General features: G+C 40.2%; 2 protein-coding genes across 2 annotated transcripts; both read left to right on the top strand.

Moving 5' to 3' along the window:
* Positions 1 to 8,203: 8,203 nt before the first annotated feature.
* Positions 8,204 to 10,194, top strand: LOC133015059 (phospholipase A and acyltransferase 4-like). Its single transcript, XM_061082193.1, has 4 exons — positions 8,204 to 8,215; positions 9,662 to 9,764; positions 9,899 to 10,137; positions 10,186 to 10,194. The coding sequence occupies exons 1-4, from the start codon at positions 8,204 to 8,206 to the stop codon at positions 10,192 to 10,194; spliced, it is 363 nt and encodes a 120-aa protein (XP_060938176.1).
* Positions 10,195 to 14,161: 3,967 nt separating this feature from the next.
* LOC133015058 (phospholipase A and acyltransferase 4-like) lies at positions 14,162 to 18,244 on the top strand. Its single transcript, XM_061082192.1, has 3 exons — positions 14,162 to 14,315; positions 17,751 to 17,844; positions 17,970 to 18,244. Exons 1-3 carry the CDS (start codon positions 14,208 to 14,210, stop codon positions 18,242 to 18,244), a joined length of 477 nt encoding a protein of 158 aa, XP_060938175.1. The 5' UTR covers positions 14,162 to 14,207.
* Positions 18,245 to 18,882: the final 638 nt, after the last annotated feature.

Here is an 18,882-nt window from a genome sequence, read left to right as displayed (position 1 = left end):
AGAAAGAAGGAGTGAGAGACACAAGGAGAAGAAAGTTACCTGGAAATTGTCTCGTTCCTCTATTGTATTACAGTTTTTCTGCTTTCATCCCCTGAACCCCAGATATTGTTCTAGAGTTTTTCCTGCCCGCTCCTCAGAGCTCCAGATGAGGTCAGAGTGAGTCCACGTGAGAATACAGCAGGAAAATGTTACTGTCAGCGAGTGGGTGTGTTGATGATGTTTCTAACACAGGACAAGATACTGCAGCATTGATCTGAGTGGGGGGGGGGGGGGGGGATTTCTCCAATCATCCTGCAGAGCTAAAAGGACGACGGGATGTTCCTGTTCCAATCTCTCAAGGTGGAGAAGTGAAACTCACAGCTCTCCCACTTTGGACGCCTTCCTGAACATAAGATCTGATCCTCGGGCTGTGACTCACCTGCCAACTCAGCATTTACATCGTGGAAATGTTCTCTCACAGCGTCACAAAGGTTGAAACCTGAATGCAGAGTTGCTGCTGCACATTTCTAGAGAAATGAAACTCAGCCCACTTACGGGAAATGATTGTGAGGTTAGTGGACGTGCAGATCTGCAGTATTTCAGTGCACCACACAGGATGTGACAGAAGCTGAGAGACGAAGAGCTGAAGACATGGAACAAACGGTGAGTCTCCTGCTGCTCGTGACTTACAGTAGATTTAGTTGTTGTTCCTTTAAAGTGAAACCGTTTAAACTTTTCTTTGTGAACATAAAAAAAGTGAACAAAATACAGAGTTCTGGTCCATAAGGGGTCGACTGAACAGAACTTAAGTTTTATAAACTTTAACCAAATGTAACTGAACAGAATCTAACAAAACCAGATCTAACAAAGGCAAAGATATATAATGACTGATCAGAGCATTTCAGAAACAAAAGGAGCAGAGAGAGACAAACAGCTGAACTACCAGTTCCACGACCCCCCCCCCCCCCCACATAAAAAAACAGCTTATTAGTAAGTCAGCATTAAACATTAAACCGATAAAGCAAATTACAACAAATTATAATGTGGAAGGCACATGGTACAGTCCAATTAGTTGCCTCCTGTATTTAATGGCCGGCTTCAGTGACTGACTCAAAGTTAGAAAACTAAACCTGTGCACCACCAATAGAAACTGAGGTGCTGTCAGTTCATTAAGAATAAGGAAAGGATGTTGACTAGACCAAAACCCAGAAAGTTATTTATTTGATTTGCTGTTGTGTGTGTGAATGTAATATGAATAACATCAAAAGGTAAATATATATGTTAACTATTAACTGAAGTGAGTTATTGGCAGTTAAAGTCCCTGTTTGGCACAAAGTGATGCAACAAGTAATAATATCTACATGTTTTAAATTAACAGGTTAGTTTCTAAAGGCGCTTTCACACCTTCCTTGTTTCGGTCCGAACCCTTTGACTTAAATATCAGGTGTGAAAGGTTCCTCCGACCGAAAGAGGCGTTCAGGGTCAAACTGAAACATGGTTCGGTTTGTTTGCAGAGTGAAAACTAGAACTGCAGAGTTTAAACTTTTTGATTTAATATCAGGATAGTGACTTTTCAGACTTTTAGGTGTGAAAACGACTCAAGTAAACTTTCCTCCAAGTCCTGATACATTAGTCGAGTTTCTTTCATACGTCAACCTGTGGCAGGGCTGTGTCGTCGTATGACCCTCGTGCTCGTGCACACAAACAAATACAACAGAAAGCCACAATGAAGAGCACTTTGATCCCTGTACATGTACATTGACTATATGTACACTTTATTATTTAAATTCATATTTTCACGTTTCTTCTCTCTTTAGTTTAATGGAAAACCAGGAGACCTGATCGAGATCAACCGTGGGACCTATCAGAACTGGGCCGTCTACATCGGAGGATATGAAGTGATCCATTTAGTTCCAGACGGTGAGTGAAGTGATAACTATATTCACGTTAGAATATCACATGGACATGACGTGTATTTCATGATGGCACCTTCCTCCTTTCCTCTTTCTTTCCCTCCCTGTTCTTCCTGTTTGTCTTTTCTATAAAACACAGGTGGTCTGTCATCTGGCTCGTTTGAGCTTCTGAGCAGCAGAGGAGAGGTGTGAGCACTTTGCAATCGATATGCAATACGACAAGGCAGAGTCTCGTCAGGTGTGTATCTAACTCTTCCACAGCAAAATTAGTGTGTAGATGTTGTGTTACTGTCTTACTTTATATTGACATCAGGAGCTGCTCCTCTCTATGGAGGCAGCCATGTTTTTTTACAGTAGCCCAGACTGGACAAACTAAACCTGTTGAGTTTCTATGACGACTGAAGCTGCCACAGGTTCTCTCTCATCTTTGGAAGGGGAGGGTGAGGTGAGGGGTGTTCAGCTGCAACCTGACACTTCACCACTAGATGTCACTAGATTCTACACACTGAACCTTTAAGTGTGGTTTCATAAGGGGACTGTGGCAGAACCTAGTGACCTTTGACCTCCAGTTTGTCGATTATTAAGTAATAACCGTTCTTCTCATCTTGTCTCTCACAGGTTTGATCACAGGTGCTGTAGCAGTTGGGGTCTTAGCAGCTTTAGGTGCAGTTCTGTTCAGCAGCCTTTCCGGCAAAGAGGAAGAGGAAAAGGAAGAGGAAGACTACAGGAAGAAAAGAAGAAGACATCATCAACACTGGCACTAATGAGACAGAAACATGACAAGAAAGATCTCTCCTAGAGATGAGCCGGATACTCGGCTGAAACGAGTATCCGGTACGGATAAAGCACTTTTGCCGATCACGAGTATAATACGAGTAATCGGAGTCATTATCTGTGCTCGGACTGAATGAAAATCCTCACACAGCGTCACAGCGCTCCTCCCGTCACACACGGCTCTGCTCACTCACTCACAGAACAGCTCTCTGTCTCTCAGTCACTCAGGTTCACTGCGCATCGGGACTGTTCCATAGGCTCAGTCAAGGAAGCAGAAATGATTCGTTCATTTCCCGACTGGGTCTTCGGGTACGAGTCTTTGGAAAAATTTTCACGAGACCTGCATTGGCTCAGTAGAGGAGCGCTGGAGATGTAGCGAGGGACGTTCACTGTCTCCCGGAGAAATGAACACTCTGTGTTTTTAGTATAGAAAGACGTGAATTGTATTTGTTCACAAGTCATAATGACTGGTTTTGTTATTTTCACTTTACATTTACACTTACTTTACAGTAAAGTAAACCTCTATTAAATACAGTACAACATGACAGTTTGTATGGTTTGAAATTGTCATTTATTATCACACTGGCATTTAATTATCACGGCAAACAATTACACTGCACTAAACTTTAAGTGTTGATTTAAACAATTTAAAAAAAAAATCTAACATCCTTATGTTTTCCTGCCAAGTATAGATACGCGTTCAAAAAGTAAAATAACACATGTTGAAATTAATGTGTTATTTTACACATTAATTTCCGTATCCGTATCCGAGTACGGATACGGATACGGATAATTCATATGGTTAACAGATACAGATTCAGATACAGATAATGCTGTACTCGCTCATCCCTAATCTCTCCATTGTTTGAGTTGATGCAGCCGACATTGATTATGATTGAAACTATTTAAATAAACAATTTCACTTGTGCAGACTAGAGAGGAAACGATTGTTGTGGTTCCTTCAACACAGTTAAAAGACTGGACCTTGAATCAGAACTAAATTAATCTTTCTTCAGTGAAAATGATTTTACTAATTTTAATACTTGAATCTAAACTGTGAATGTAAAATATATATTGAGAAAAGCCATTTATCACATGTTTCCATTTTTTCATTGTACTCATTTGTTTTGTTGTGATACATTCTTCATGATATATTTAATGTAATAATCGAAGTAGAATTAAATGAAAACTATCTTCCCAACAATGGATGTGTTTTTTTTAATTTCAACATGTGTTATTTTACTTTTTGAACGCGTATCTGTACTTGGCAGGAAAATATAAGGATGTTAGATTTTTTTTTTAAATTGTTTAAATCGTGAAAATGTTGTCTCACAGCTGCACAAATGGTCAAAACCTGACTGCAGAGTTGCTGCAGCCCACTTCCAGGAAATGATTGTGATGTTGGCGGACGTGCAGATCTGAAGTATCCAGTACACCACACACACAGACTGTGACAGAAGCTGAGAGACGAAGAGCTGAAGACATGTTACAAACGGTGAGTCTCCTGCTCCTCATTAGTTACAGTAGATTTAGTTTTTGTTCCTTTACAGTGAAACTGTTTTAAGTTTTCTATGTGAACATAAAAAAAGTAAAAAAAATACTCAGTTCTGGTCCATAAGGGGTCGACTGAACAGAACTTAAGTTTTATAAACTTTAACCAAATGTAACTGAACAGAATCGAACCTGAACAAAGACAAAAACAGATCTAACAAAGGAGAAGAAATATAATGACTGATCAGAGCATTTCAGAAACAAAAGGAGCAGAGAGAGAGAGAGAGAGAGAGAGATAGAGAGAGAGAGAGAAAGAGAGAGAAATGTAATATAAATAAGGTCAAAACATAGACATAGTAAATACATAAAAGTTAACTATTAACTAAAGTGAGTTATTGACAGTTAAAGTCCTTGTGTGACACAAAGTGATGCAACAAGTCTATAAATCTATAAACATGAAGATCGGTCTTTGTAATTGTTGCGGGTGGAAATCAAGGGCAGGAGTCGTCGTTCTCAAGTTAAAATTAAGCAGGTTTATTCAGAGGTCACAGGTCAGGAAACTGCGGTGTCTAGCAAATGATCATGCATGGTCCACTGATCCTGTACAGGAAAAATGGCGCTTAGTCAGAGTACGCACAAAGCTTATATATTGATACTGGGCATGACAGAGGTTCTTCTTGGATTGGGATTGGTCGAGACTAGACGGTCCTGCCTTCCTGGCGTTGGGTCCTCCTCCTGGCGTTGCGTGATGACGTGCAAGCCATGTCGCGGTTACTAGAGTTCATTAGCATATTGCCTCGGTGTGTGTGCTTATTTTATGTGTGTGTACTGATGTGTGGGACGTACCATGCACAGGAGAGAGGATGTCTCAGAACTTATATAATGAAGTGATTCATGAAGCCAGAGGTTTGAAAACCTGTTATCTGTCCGCTATTTTAAGGAGTATGAAATATTCTGAGGTTGAGAAGCAGGAGAAGAACTATGTGTTATGTTTGTGTGTTTACGCTATGTGTATCTGACTACACGTTAAAGTGTGTGTATGTGTGTTAACAGTGGTGTATTGTCAATATAATGGAAATAATTCAAAATACTGGAGGTAAAAATAACCATTTTCAGACATGTTTGAAATTATAGAAATAACCACAACAGGTTAGTTTCTAAAGACGCTTTCACACCTTCCTTGTTTGTTCACGACCCTTTGACTTTTCAGTTTTGTCTGAATTTAAATATCAGGGGTGAAAGTATGGAGGACGATACATGACTTAAGTATAAATAAATAAATACATAAATTAATTAATTAATTAATACATAAATAAATAAATAAATAAATACGTTAATAACAACAGAAATGTCTAAGAAAATGTCTTAAATATATTTCCACATTTATTTTTTTATTGACTGCCCTCATTTCAGTCTCGTATGCTAATGAGAAAGGCGGGCCTAACCGCAGTCTCATGCAGGATTGGTCACAGGAGTGTGATGATCCAGTCCTTCTACTTCTGCCTTTCAATGCTGACTGGTGTCCAGTAGCTGTTTGCAGTGTTGAGCCGGTTCACACTTAAAATTAACTAGTTCAACTTCAGAGGGTTAGTTCAGGTTATTTTTTATTGGGATGATTAAGGTGTATATATATATATAGATATTTTTTATTCGCGAGAGCTCAGAAATGAAGCCGTGAGGGCAATTTACGTTTTATGAGACAGTTTTAATCTTTCCAGAAAAATCTTCAAATTTAACATGGGTTCGGATGAGAGGTTGTGCCGGCAAAACATTCCTCGATTTCTCGACACGCATATAAGCACATGTCCGAGTGATTTGAGAGTGACATCACTGCGAAGAAGACATTCTCACCACCTCAAATATCAAAAAATCCTGTCTCAGGACCTCTGTTTGGGGATTTGAGAGCAGTTTTAGTGCTCCCGAGATGCCTTGAAACAGGTCATTTTCGCACTCTCGCTCTTTAGGGCGAGAGACCTTGAGTCCCATTCGTCGTTTTTGGTGGCGTTATCGCGATTTTTGTGCGAACCGGGGGACGATTTCAAAATTTGAATGATAGCACACGATTCGACGTAATTCCGCAGGTTTATTTGTGGGTCTCGTTATTGTGCGACAAAATTTGTAGGAGGAGAAGCACGCCGAAATAAAGACGGAAGAACGTATAAGAATAATAAGCACCAAGCAATAGTAATATGTATGCATTGCATGGCGCGCACGCCATGCAATGCATGGTGCCGCCCCCAGGCAGGCACCACTAGGTCAATGCTTTGCAGGGGGTGCCTAGGGGCCTAGGCACCAGGGGGCGGCACCCATAATTAAAACTCATCTTAATGAGCCCTTTATCTATTTATCTATCTTTTTATTTATCATAATCTAATGCAACTGAATACATGCAGATGTGAGTCCATTGTGATATTTCAAACACTGCAGGAAGATGAACAAACTCTTTAATCACTGGGTTCATCTGTCACCTTCACTGTGTCGTATACATAATAATCCAGAATGTTAAACCAACCATCTCACAGCCATTAAAGGTCCAGTGTGTAAGATTTAGGTGAAGGGATCTATTGGCAGAAATTAAATATACAATAATCCTAGTGACGTTTCCACTAGTGAGTTTCATCTAAATTGTACGAATGGTTGTTTTCTTTACCCTAGAATGGGTTGTTTATGTTTAAATACTTCATGTGAACATACTTTATATTTAAAAACTTTATATCAACATACTTTATATTTAACCCTTGTGTTGTCCCTGCTTCCCCCGGCTGTTGGCCCCCTCACATAGGCCACCCCATATTAGGACGCACATGTAGGGCAATAGACAATTGAGCAGCCCTTACAGATGTATTTGTTACACCGGCGGCACACGGTGTGAGTTTTACAGTCCTTTTTCAGACACCTCTTCCTCTTACTCGCCCCGAGCAGGGCTGCTGCAGCGTCTTTTTGGGCAAGAGCTCTCTGTGCGGCGGCGACTTTTAGGGCGTTCACAACCGCGGCGCTCCCTTCGTGCGATGAACGGAGTCACGAAAGCCTTTCCCAGTTGCTCTCGGAACACCCTCCGCTTGTTCCGCTTGCCCGGCATCCAGTCTGGGTTGGTCTCTCTCCATATCACAAAGGCTTTGTAGGAAGAGACGTCGAGAATGTTGTGAAAGACAACCAGGGACCAGCGCGTGGTCATCCTCCTGCAGCTGTATGTTCCGATCACCTTGTCTAGGTTGTCCACGCCACCTTTGCTGCGGTTGTAGTCCTAGACGATGACAGGTTTCCCGCCCTTGCGGTCGCAGACGTCAGCCTTGGCGTGCAGAGTACTCAGGAGCACTTTGTTCCTGTTTTTCTTTGGGATGTAGTACACCAGAGTGACGGTGAGCGTGATCGGGATTGGGCTATTTCGCCGGCTTGCTGGGCATGTACTGTCTGAAAGGACACGGGCCTAGAGAAAAAAGATGAGAGGAGATGAGGACGAGGACTAGCAGCCGGTATCCAAATGACATAATAACATAACATAATAATAAAAAATTTTTTTTTAAAAAGGGCTAACCTCTGAACTGAACCAGTTGCTCGTCAACCGTCACTTCAGGCCCCGGGTTGCAGAGACCAGTAGCCACGCCAGCCACGCGTCCCGGACCTCTCATGCGGTCGCCTGTTTGTCCGTGGCTCATCTCCAGCTTCTCGTCTCGCGGTTGTCAAAGCACCGCAGTCTCGAGTACGTGTGGAGGGGTTTTAGGGGCATCGTGGCATGAAATATCGCCCGGCCGCTCTTTGCGTCCGACAGGCTGGCGGCGGCCTCGCCCCGGGACCTGTACACGCCGTGCTTCACACCCCAAATCCGGTTTTCCTCTTTTGTGCGTGTGTATGAGGATGTGTGTGCACGTGTGATCGTGGTGACTCTCCTAGTGATGCCCCTCCACTCCTGCTAGTAAATGATTGAGACATTAGGGCCGTGCAGGCAGGTTATAAAGTTTATAAAGGTTATAAAGGTTCTTTATATGCAGTATTCCACTGCATATATACAAACTGTGACAGAAGCTGATAGACGAAGAGCTGAAGACATGGCACAAACGGTGAGTCTCCTGCTGCTCATTAGTTACAGTAGATTTAGTTTTTGTTCCTTTACAGTGAAAAGTGTTTTAGTCTGGAGAAATAGAACATTATCATTTGAATGCAACTTTAAAATATAATTCTATTGAAGAGTTTATAACAGAAACCAGAATAAATGGGATGAAGTGTGTGATCACAGCAGCGTTTCAACAATAAACAGATTTATTTAGATAAAGGTGAAAAAAATACAGAGTTCTAGTTCATAAGGGGTCGACTGAACAGAACTTAAGTTTTATAAACTTTGACCAAATGTAACTGAACAGAATCGGACCTGAACAAAAACATATAGATCCAACAAAGGGGAAAATATATAATGACTGATCAGAGCATCATTTTTACCTCATATAAATGAGGTAAAAAGGTAAACATAATAAATACATAAATGTTAACTATTAACTAAAGTGAGTTATTGACAGTCAAAGTCCTTGTGTGGCACAAAGTGATGCAACAAGTAAAATACATGAACATGAAGATCGGTCTTTCTAATGGAAATAAATCAAAATACTGGAGGTAAAAATATCAATTTTCAGACATGTTTGAAATTATCTGAGCAATAACCACAACAGGTTAGTTTCTAAAGACGCTTTCACACCTTCCTTGTTTGTTCACGACCCTTTGACTTTTCAGTTTTGTCTGAATTTAAATATCAGGTGTGAAAGGTTCCTCCGACCAAAAGAGGCGTTCAGGGTCAAACTGAACCGTGGTTTGGTTCTTTTGCAGAGTGAAAACTAGAACTGCAGAGTTTGGACTTTCTGATTTAATGCTGCTTCAACTTCTTCAAGACTTCAACAGAACTTCTTGTTGTCTTCACCTCTGATGATTTATTGCTTGAACGACAAAGACGTTAATTTTGTGAGAGTAAAATCTAAATGATGATAGAGTTCCAACAAAGTAATGAAATCAATGGGTTCATTAGTTTTCTCCCATCAAACGAAACACAACCTTTTTTCACATGCACTTTATTCAAACCACTTGGTGAATACAGCACCTGAACACGTGGATGTTAGAAACACATGTTGTCTACAATCTAATCAATGTCAAGTGAAGGTTGTTCTCAGTCCACGAAGCTGATGACCACAGGACGTGCGTATCTCTGACAAATGTTTAGTGCGCTCCATGAATTACAATGTGAAACCAAATCTAAACAGATCAAATGGAAACAATGTTGGTTTCAGACTTTTAGGTGTGAAAACGACTCAAGTAAACTTTCCTCCAAGTCCTGATACATTAGTCGAGTTTCTTTCGTACGTCAACCTGTGGCAGGGCTGTGTCGTCGTATGACCCTCGTGCTCGTGCACACAAACAAATACAACAGGAAGCCACTATGAAGAGCACTTTGATCACTGCACATTTAAATTGACTACATGTCCAGTTATTATTTATATTTGTATTTTCATGTTTCTTTTTAGTTTAATGGAAAACCAGGAGACCTGATTGAGATCAGACGTTGGGGCTATAAGCACTGGGCCGTCTACATCGGAGAGAATGAAGTGGTTCATTTAGTTAGAGACGGTGAGTGAAGTGATAACTATATTCATGTTAGAATATCACATGGACATGACGTGTATTTAATGATGGCACCTTCCTCCTTTCCTCTTTCTTTGATTCCCTGTTCTTCCTGTTTGTCTTTTCTATAAAACACACAGGTGGTCGGCTTCTGAGCGCCAAAGCAGAGGTGAAGCGTGAGGAGCTAACCAACGTGGCCTCAATTCATCATCTCCAGGTCAACAATCTGCTGGATGAACGGTACGAGGCTCGTGACCCTTCTGTCATAGTGAAGGAGGCCTGTGAGATGGTGGGCAAGGTGCTTACGTACGGTGTTGTCACTAACAACAGCAAGGACTTCGCTATCGACCTGCGATACAGCAAGGCAACGTCTCTGCAGGTGAGTATCTAACTGTTGTGTTTGTTAACCTCGTTAACTCTTCCACAGATAAATTAGTGTGTAGATGTTGTGTTTGTTAAAAGGCGATTGACAGCAGACGAGTCTTCCTTTCTGTTTTCTCTACAAAGTGAGTCATGGTCTTGAACGCTCCACTAACTGAGAAGCTCTCTCTACAACTCTGATATGACTCAAAAGAATCAAAGAGACAGGATTCCTAATAGTTATCTGAAGTGCATGTAGTGGAGATACTGATATTGGGGATATGAAACATTTCTGATACTAACACATCAGCTGATATATATTCCTATGGTGTCGTTATCAAACCCGTATTACATAAAAATGTAAATGAGGCTTGATATTATACTGTTTAATTGTAATCTCTACTTTAAATTAATATAAATAAAGCAAAATAAAGCAAATATATAGAGCGTGAAATGTGTGGAAACGATTCAAATGACCCTCGAGAGGAATTTAAATATTCTGAAAGACAAATGCAGAGGAAATACTGATAAATAATGTTGAAAATACATCATTAATTAGTAGTGATAGTAATTGAATGTTATTGTTTGGTAAATCTGTTTTATAAACAGGTTTAATCAGGTAAAGTTTAGTTTGTTTAGTTCAGTTTTTGCAGCCCACAGGGAAACCACATCTTTACATTATGAACAATGGTGTTTATAATAAACTCAGATGCCATGTGAACAGAATGAATCAGAACATGATTTATAATAGAGTAAACAAGCTTCTGAAACATTTCAACTCTAATCACAGCAGAACAGATGTAATTAAACTAATTTTATTGAGCTCTTTATCTATTTATCTTTCTATTTATTTATTTAACACAATCTACTGCAACTGAATACATGCAGATGTGAGTCCATTGTGATATTTCAAACACTGCAGGAAGATGAACAAACTCTTTTATCACTGGGTTCATCTGTCACCTTCACTGTGTCGTATACATAATAATCCAGAATGTTAAACCAACCATCTCACAGCCATTAAAGGTCCAGTGTGTAAGATTTAGGTGAAAACATCTATTGGTAGGAAGTGAATATACAATAATCCTAGTGATGTTTCCACTAGTGTGTTTCATCTAAATTGTACGAAATGTTGTTTTCTTTACCCTAGAATGGGTCAGCTATATTTAAAAACTTAATATGAATATACTTTATATAGAAATACTTTATATTTACATCAGGAGCAGGTCCTCTCTATGGAAGCAGCCATGTTTTTTACAGTAGCCCAGACTGGACATACTAAACCTTTAGAGTTTCTATGACGACTGAAGCTGCCACAGGTTCTCTCTCATGTTTGGAAGGGGGGGGGGTTCAGCTGCAACATAACACTTCACCACTAGATGTCACTACTTTCTACGCATTGAACCTTTAAGTGTGGTTTCATAATGGGACTGAGGCAGAGCTTTACTGAGTGACATTCCACTCGTCAAGATTCTATTTGAATGAAAAATTATGAAAATCTTTTGACCTTCAGTTTGTTGATTGTTTAAAAAATAACGATTTGTCTCATCTTGTCTCTCGCAGGTGAAAAATATCGCTTTGAATGCAGGCTTAATAGCAGTAGTCACAAGCAGTGTACTCACTGCCGCAGCCGGTGCAGGCGCCACAGCCGCCGCAGCGGTCGCCACAGGACTCACTGCCGCAGCCGGTGAAGTCTTCGTAGTCACAGCCGGCGCAGCGCTCGGCACAGGACTCTTTGTCGGAGCCCCCATTGTCGCTGCAGCTCTCGTAGTAAGTGGGGCATTGTCTACCTTTGCAGCTATGTTTGGCATTCATGAATTAAGAGGAAGAGGAGACAACAAGAAGAAAACAAGAACAAATCCCAAACACTGGCAACAATGAATGTTGGCATGTAGCTGACAGTGATTATGATTTAAACTTTTTAAATAAACAATTTCACTTGTGCAATCTGGAGAGAAAAAGGTTGTTTTTCAACACAGTTAAAAGACATTTGACCTTGAATCAGATAAGACAATAAGGCATTAAATCATGTGGATGATTAGACACATCTCTTCAGACTTAACATTGCATTATATTATTATTATATATATATAATATCTTCTGTCTGAATCTCTGTGAGGATCCCAATGTGGTGGAGGTTGGTGTTTTCTGTGGTGTTGTCTTCCTCCTGTTTGCTGTGCTATTAACCCCCAATACGTTTTTCCACTTTTGTGCGTGTGTGTGTGGACGTGTGATCGCGAAGCCTCTCATAGGGATGCCCCTCCTCTTTCACAAGCCTGCCTCTATACTGGTAAGCCTCAGCCCCCCCCCCTTCTTAAATGTGAATGGTGTGATGGCTCTTTTAAAGATTTAAATTGTGATTTGAAATGAAAATATATTTCTCGGATCGAACCACATCTCACTCTCCATAGTATAACGAACCTGATTGCTTTCGTGATTGGACTATTTAAATGTTAAATCGGGCAAATGTTTTCTCACAGCGTCACAAATGGTTGAAACCCACCTACTGTACAATTCATGAGAAAAAACACTCAGCCCTCTGCCAGTAAGTTATTGTGACGTGCGGGCCGTGCAGGCAGGTTATAAAGTTAAAAAGGTTATAAAGGTTCTTTATGAGCAGTATTCCACTGCACATACACAGTCTGCGTCAGAAGCTGATAGACGAAGAGCTGAAGACATGGAACGAACGGTGAGTCTCCTGCTGCTCATTAGTTACAGTAGATTTAGTTTTTGTTCCTTTACAGTGAAAAGTGTTTTAGTCGGGAGAAATACAACATTATCATTTGAATGGAGCTTTCAAATATAATTATATTGAAGAGTTTACAACAGAAACCAGAATAAACAGGATGAAGTGTGAGATCACACCTGCTTTTCATCAATAAACTTCCTGGTTTGTTCACGACCCTTTGACTTTTCAGTTTTGTCTGAATTTAAATATCGGGTGTGAAAGGTTCCTCCGACCAAAAGAGGCGTTCAGGGTCAAACTGAACCGTGGTTTGGTTCTTTTGCAGAGTGAAAACTAGAACTGCAGAGTTTGGACTTTCTGATTTAATGCTGCGTCAACTTCTTCACAACTTCAACAGAACTTCTTGTTGTCTTCACCTCTGATGATTTAATGCTTGAACAACAAGGATGTTAATTTTGTGAGAATAAAATCTAAATGATGATAGAGTTCCAACAAACTAATGAAATCAATGGGTTCATTAGTTTTCTCCCATCAAACGAAACACGACCTTTGTTCACATGCACTTATTCAAACCACTTGGTGAATACAACACCTGAACACGTGGATGTCAGACACACATGTTGTCTACAATCTAATCAATGTCAAGTGAAGGTTGGTCTCAGTCCACGAAGCTGATGACCACAGGACGTACGTATCTCTGACAAATGTTTAGTGCGCTCCATGAATTACAATGTGAAACCAAATCTAAACAGATCAAATGGAAACAATGTTGGTTTCAGACTTTTAGGTGTGAAAACGACTCAAGTAAACTTTCCTCCAAGTCCTGATACATTAGTCGAGTTTCTTTCGTACATCAACCTGTGGCAGGGCTGTGTCGTCGTATGACCCTCGTGCTCGTGCACACAAACAAATACAACAGGAAGCCACGATGAAGAGAACTCTGATCACTGCACATTCACATTGACTACATGTACACTTTATTATTTATATTTGTATTTTCATGTTTCTTTTTAGTTTATTGGAAAACCAGGAGACCTGATCGAGATCAACCGTGGGCTCTATAAGCACTGGGCCATCTACATCATGGAGAATTACGTGGTTCATTTAGTTAACGAGGGTGAGTGAAGTGATAACTATATTCACGTTAGAATATAACATGGAGATGACGTGTATTTCATGATGGCACCTTCCTCCTTTCCTCTTTCTTTGCCTCCATGTTCTTCCTATTTGTCTTTTCTATAAAACACACAGGTGTTCAGTCATCTGGCTCGTCGGCAAATCCGGGCAGCAGCACCGGAAAGGTGAGGCTTGAGAAGTTCAACGATGTGGTTGGCAATTACAGTTACCAGGTCAACAATCTACTGGATAAAACGTTCGAGGTTCGTGATCCCTACGTCATAGCGATGGAGGCCCTTGAGATGGTGGGCTGGGAGCTACCGTACCACGCTGCCTTTTACAACTGTGAGCACTTTGCTATCGAGATGCGATACGGCAAGGCAGAGTCTGGACAGGTGTGTATCTAACTGTTGTGTTTGTTAACCACGTTAACTCTTTCCCAGCAGAATTAGTGTGTAGATGTTGTGTTTGTTAAAAGGTGATTGACAGTAGACGAGTCTTCCTTTCTGTTTTCTCCACAAAGTGAGTCATGGTCTTGAACGCTCCTCTAACTGAGAAGCTCTCTCTACAACTCTGATATGACTCAAAGAATCAGAGAGACAGAATTCCTAATAGTTATCTGAAGTGCATGTAGTGGAGATATTAATATTGGGGATATATAACATTTCTGATACTAATACATCAGCTGATATATATTCCTATGGTGTCGTCAGGGGCGGCTCCTGGCATAGGCGAAGTAGGCGGTTGCCTAGGGCACAAAATGCCGAGAGGGCGGCACAAGGAACTGATTTATCATGACGTGACACATGCAATATAAACCAATACATTCACATCACAACATCATCTTCTAAACCCGGGGACGCACCGGAGATAGAAGCGCCGCGAAAGCTGTCCGCTTCCTTTCCGCGCCCATGTTAAATAATTGGGCTGTTCGCACCGGCAGCGCCGCGGCCGCTCGCAATCTGCAGTGATGGTTTCGGGGTCTGTTCTATTTTTTTCGCTCGCTGCGAGCAAATCGGGCCGGAAAACATATTGAAAATTGATATATTTCAAACGATATAACATAAGTGATATATTATATACATGATTAAATATACATCCCATACTTTCGATTTCTCCGCTGTTCTCCTGGAGTTTAATTTCCCTGTTTATTGCCGCCACATGATAAAAATGTCCCCATCTTCAATTATGTACTTAATCCCAGTGTTTGGTGTGTAACGAGTTACTGTAATTCCACTACTTTTAGCGGTAACCAGCATGTAACGAAGTATTTTTTTTTAAATCAAGTAACGCAGTTACAATTACTGAAATTTAAATGAGTTCGTTAGCCTCACTACGGAGTCCCTCTGGTACGGACTCTGGTGACATCGGTAGATTTTTTATTTATTTAACGAAATTAACGAATTGTTAATATGCGGCCTCAAATTAATTATTGCGTGGTAAGTTACAAGCAAGACGGAGACGAACGGATCCCAAAGCTCCATTACGCACACGACGCGCTTCTGTGCGCTTTGGAGAGGTTGCTTTGTTATTTAAGATAAACATTAATTCGTTAATTAAAACTAATTCCACCGATGTCATGTCACTACAGTTATGATGTCGGAAATGGCAACAGAGTTGTTAGTGCTGTTGTGGCGATCTCAGGGTAATCTGCCGTGACTTTAATCCAGGACACCGGCAGAGTTGTTTGCGATCTCCAGCAGCTGATCTTCTTCTTAACCAGACCTGCTGGATTCACCTGGTTTGTTGACAAATGGGTCCGACAAATACCGTGCTGGTTTGTGTTCAGCGAAAAAGTGACGTGACCGAGACAAGCGTCTTGACATGCATAAAGCAAGATTCATAACGCAGAGAATCCGGTAATTTTTCAAAATAAAACGGTTTTATTTTGAAAAATTACCAGATAATAGATAAAACAGAAAACATGTAAAATGTTTATTCTTTCTGTGCGGCCTGGTACCGACCTGGTGTTAGACTGTGGTAAGAGTTGAAGATGAGTCAAAAAAGGATTCAATTATCAGGAGCACGATTCAGAAAGCGCAGCAAAGTAGGGGAGGAGAAGAAAGAACAATATAGAGGTAGAATCACCCCAATTGTGGACATCATTAATGTTTATTTTTGTCGACCTGACATGATATGCTGTCAGTACAGGTGATTTGAGACTTTTTATATTTTTATTATATATTTTTATTATTTTTTATAGCTTAGAATTTTGTCTGCCTGTGTGTTTATCTGTATACAGTCCAAAAGTTCTTGGGGATGCATGACAATTTGCGTGTGTATGTTGGGGGGGGCGCCATTCTGAAATCCCGCCTAGGGCGCCAACATTGCCAGGGCCGGCCCTGGGTGTCGTTATCAAACCCTTATTACATAAAATGTAAACGAGGCTTGATATTATACTGTTTAATTGTAAACTCTACTTCGAATTAATATGAATATACATAAATAAAAATAAAGCAAATAAATAGAGCGGGAAATGTGTGGAAACGATTAAAATGACCCTCGAGAGCAATCTAAATATTTTGAATGGTTTTCAACAATAAACAGTTTTATTTAACTAAAAGTGAACAAAATACAGCGTTCTGCTCCATAAGGGGTCGACTGAACAGAACTTAAGTTTTATAAACTTTAACCAAATGTAACTGAACAGGATCGGATCTGAACAAAGACAAAAACAGATCTAACAAAGGGGAAGACATATAATGACTGATCAGAGCATTTCAGAAACAAAAGGAACAGAGAGAGAGAGAGAGAGAAATGTAATATAAATAAGGTCAAAAGGTTGACATAATAAATCAATAAATGTTAACTATTAACTAAAGTGAGTTATTGACAGTCAAAGTCCTTGTGTGACACAAAGTGATGCAACAAGTAAAATCCATAAACATGAAGATCGGTCTTTGTAATGGAAATAATTCAAAATACTGGAGGTAAAAATAACCATTTTCAGACATGTTTGAAATTATCTGAGCAATAACCACAACAGTTTAGTTTCTAAAGAAGCTTTCACACCTTCCTTGTTTGTTCACGACCCTTTGACTTTTCAGTTTTGTCTGAATTTAAATATCAGGTGTGAAAGGTTCCTCCGACCAAAAGAGGCGTTCAGGGTCAAACTGAACCGTGGTTTGGTTCGTTTGCAGAGTGAAAACTAGAACTGCAGAGTTTAGACTTTCTGATTTAATGCTGCCTCAACTTCTTCACAACTTCAACAGAACTTCTTGTCGTCTTCACCTCTGATGATTTAATGCTTGAACGACAAGGACGTTCATTTTGTGAGAGTAAAATCTAATTGATGATAGAGTTCCAACAAACTAATGAAATCAATGGGTTCATCAGTTTTCTCCCATCAAACGAAACACAACCTTTTTTCACATGCACTTTATTCAAACCACTTGGTGAATACAGCACCTGAACACGTGGATGTCAGAAACACATGTTGTCTACAATCTAATCGATGTCAAGTGAAGGTTGTTCTCAGTCCACGAAGCTGATGACCACAGGACGTACGTATCTCTGACAAATGTTTAGTGCGCTCCATGAATTACAATGTGAAACCAAATCTAAACAGATCAAATGGAAACAATGTTGGTTTCAGACTTTTAGGTGTGAAAACGACTCCAGTAAACTTTCCTCCAAGTCCTGAAACATTAGTCGAGTTTCTTTCGTACGTCAACCTGTGGCAGGGCTGTGTCGTCGTATGACCCTCGTGCTCGTGCACACAAACAAATACAACAGGAAGCCACGATGAAGAGCACTTTGATCACTGCACATTCACATTGACTACATGTACACTTTATTATTTATATTTGTATTTACATGTTTCTTTATAGATTAATGAAAAACCAGGAGACCTGATCGAGATCAACCGTGGGCTCTATAAGCACTGGGCCATTTACATCGGAAAGGATGAAGTGGTTCATTTCACGACAGACGGTGAGTGAAGTGATAACTATATTCACGTTAGAATATCACATGGACATGACGTGTATTTCATGATGGCACCTTCCTCCTTTCCTCTTTCTTTGCCTTCCTGTTCTTCCTGTTTGTCTTCTCTGTAAAACACACAGGTGGTCTGTCAACTGGCTCGTCGGCAAATCTGAGCAGCAGCAGAGGAGAGGTGAAGCGTGAGAAGCTCACCGATGTGGTCGGCAATGACAGTTACCACAGCAACAATCTGCTGGATAAAGAGTGCGAGGCTCGTGATCCTTCCATCATAGTGAAGGAGGCCTGTGAGATGGTGGGCCGCAAGCTACAGTACAACGCTGCCACTTACAACTGTGAGCACTTTGCTACCGAGATGAGATACGGCAAGGTGTGTATCTAACTGTTAAGTTCGTTAACCTTGTTAACTCTTCCAAAGCTAAATTAATGTGTAGATGTTGTGTTTTTAAAATGCGATTGACAGTAGATGAGTCTTCCTTTCTGTTTTCTCCACAAAGTGAGTCATGGTCTTGAATGCTCCACTAACTGAGAAGCTCTCTCTCCAACTCTGATATGACTCAAAAGAATCAAAGAGACAAGATTCCTAATAGTTATCTGAAGTGCATGTAGTGGAGATACTGATATTGGGGATATAAAACATTTCTGATACATCAGCTGATATGTATTCCTATGGTGTCCTTATCAAACCCTTATTACATAAAAGGTAAATCAGGCTTGATATTGTACTGTTTAATTGAAAACTCTACTTTAATTAATATGAATATAAATAAGGCAAAATAAAGCAAATATATAGAGCGTGAAATGTGTGGAAAAGATTAAAATGACCCTCAAAAGGAACATAAATATTCTGAATGGTTTTCAACAATAAAAGGTTTTATTTAACTAAAAGTGAACAAAATACAGAGTTCTGGTCCATAAGTTTAACCAAATGTAACTGAACAGAATCAAACCTGAACAAAGACAAAAACAGATCAAACAAAGGAGATGATTTATAATGACTGATCAGAGCATTTCAGAAAT

Source organism: Limanda limanda, chromosome 12 (genome assembly GCF_963576545.1).
Source record: "Limanda limanda chromosome 12, fLimLim1.1, whole genome shotgun sequence".
Classification (NCBI taxonomy): domain Eukaryota; kingdom Metazoa; phylum Chordata; class Actinopteri; order Pleuronectiformes; family Pleuronectidae; genus Limanda; species Limanda limanda.
The sequence above is the reverse complement of the archived record's forward strand: the minus strand, read 5'-3'. Positions and strand labels throughout refer to the sequence as shown.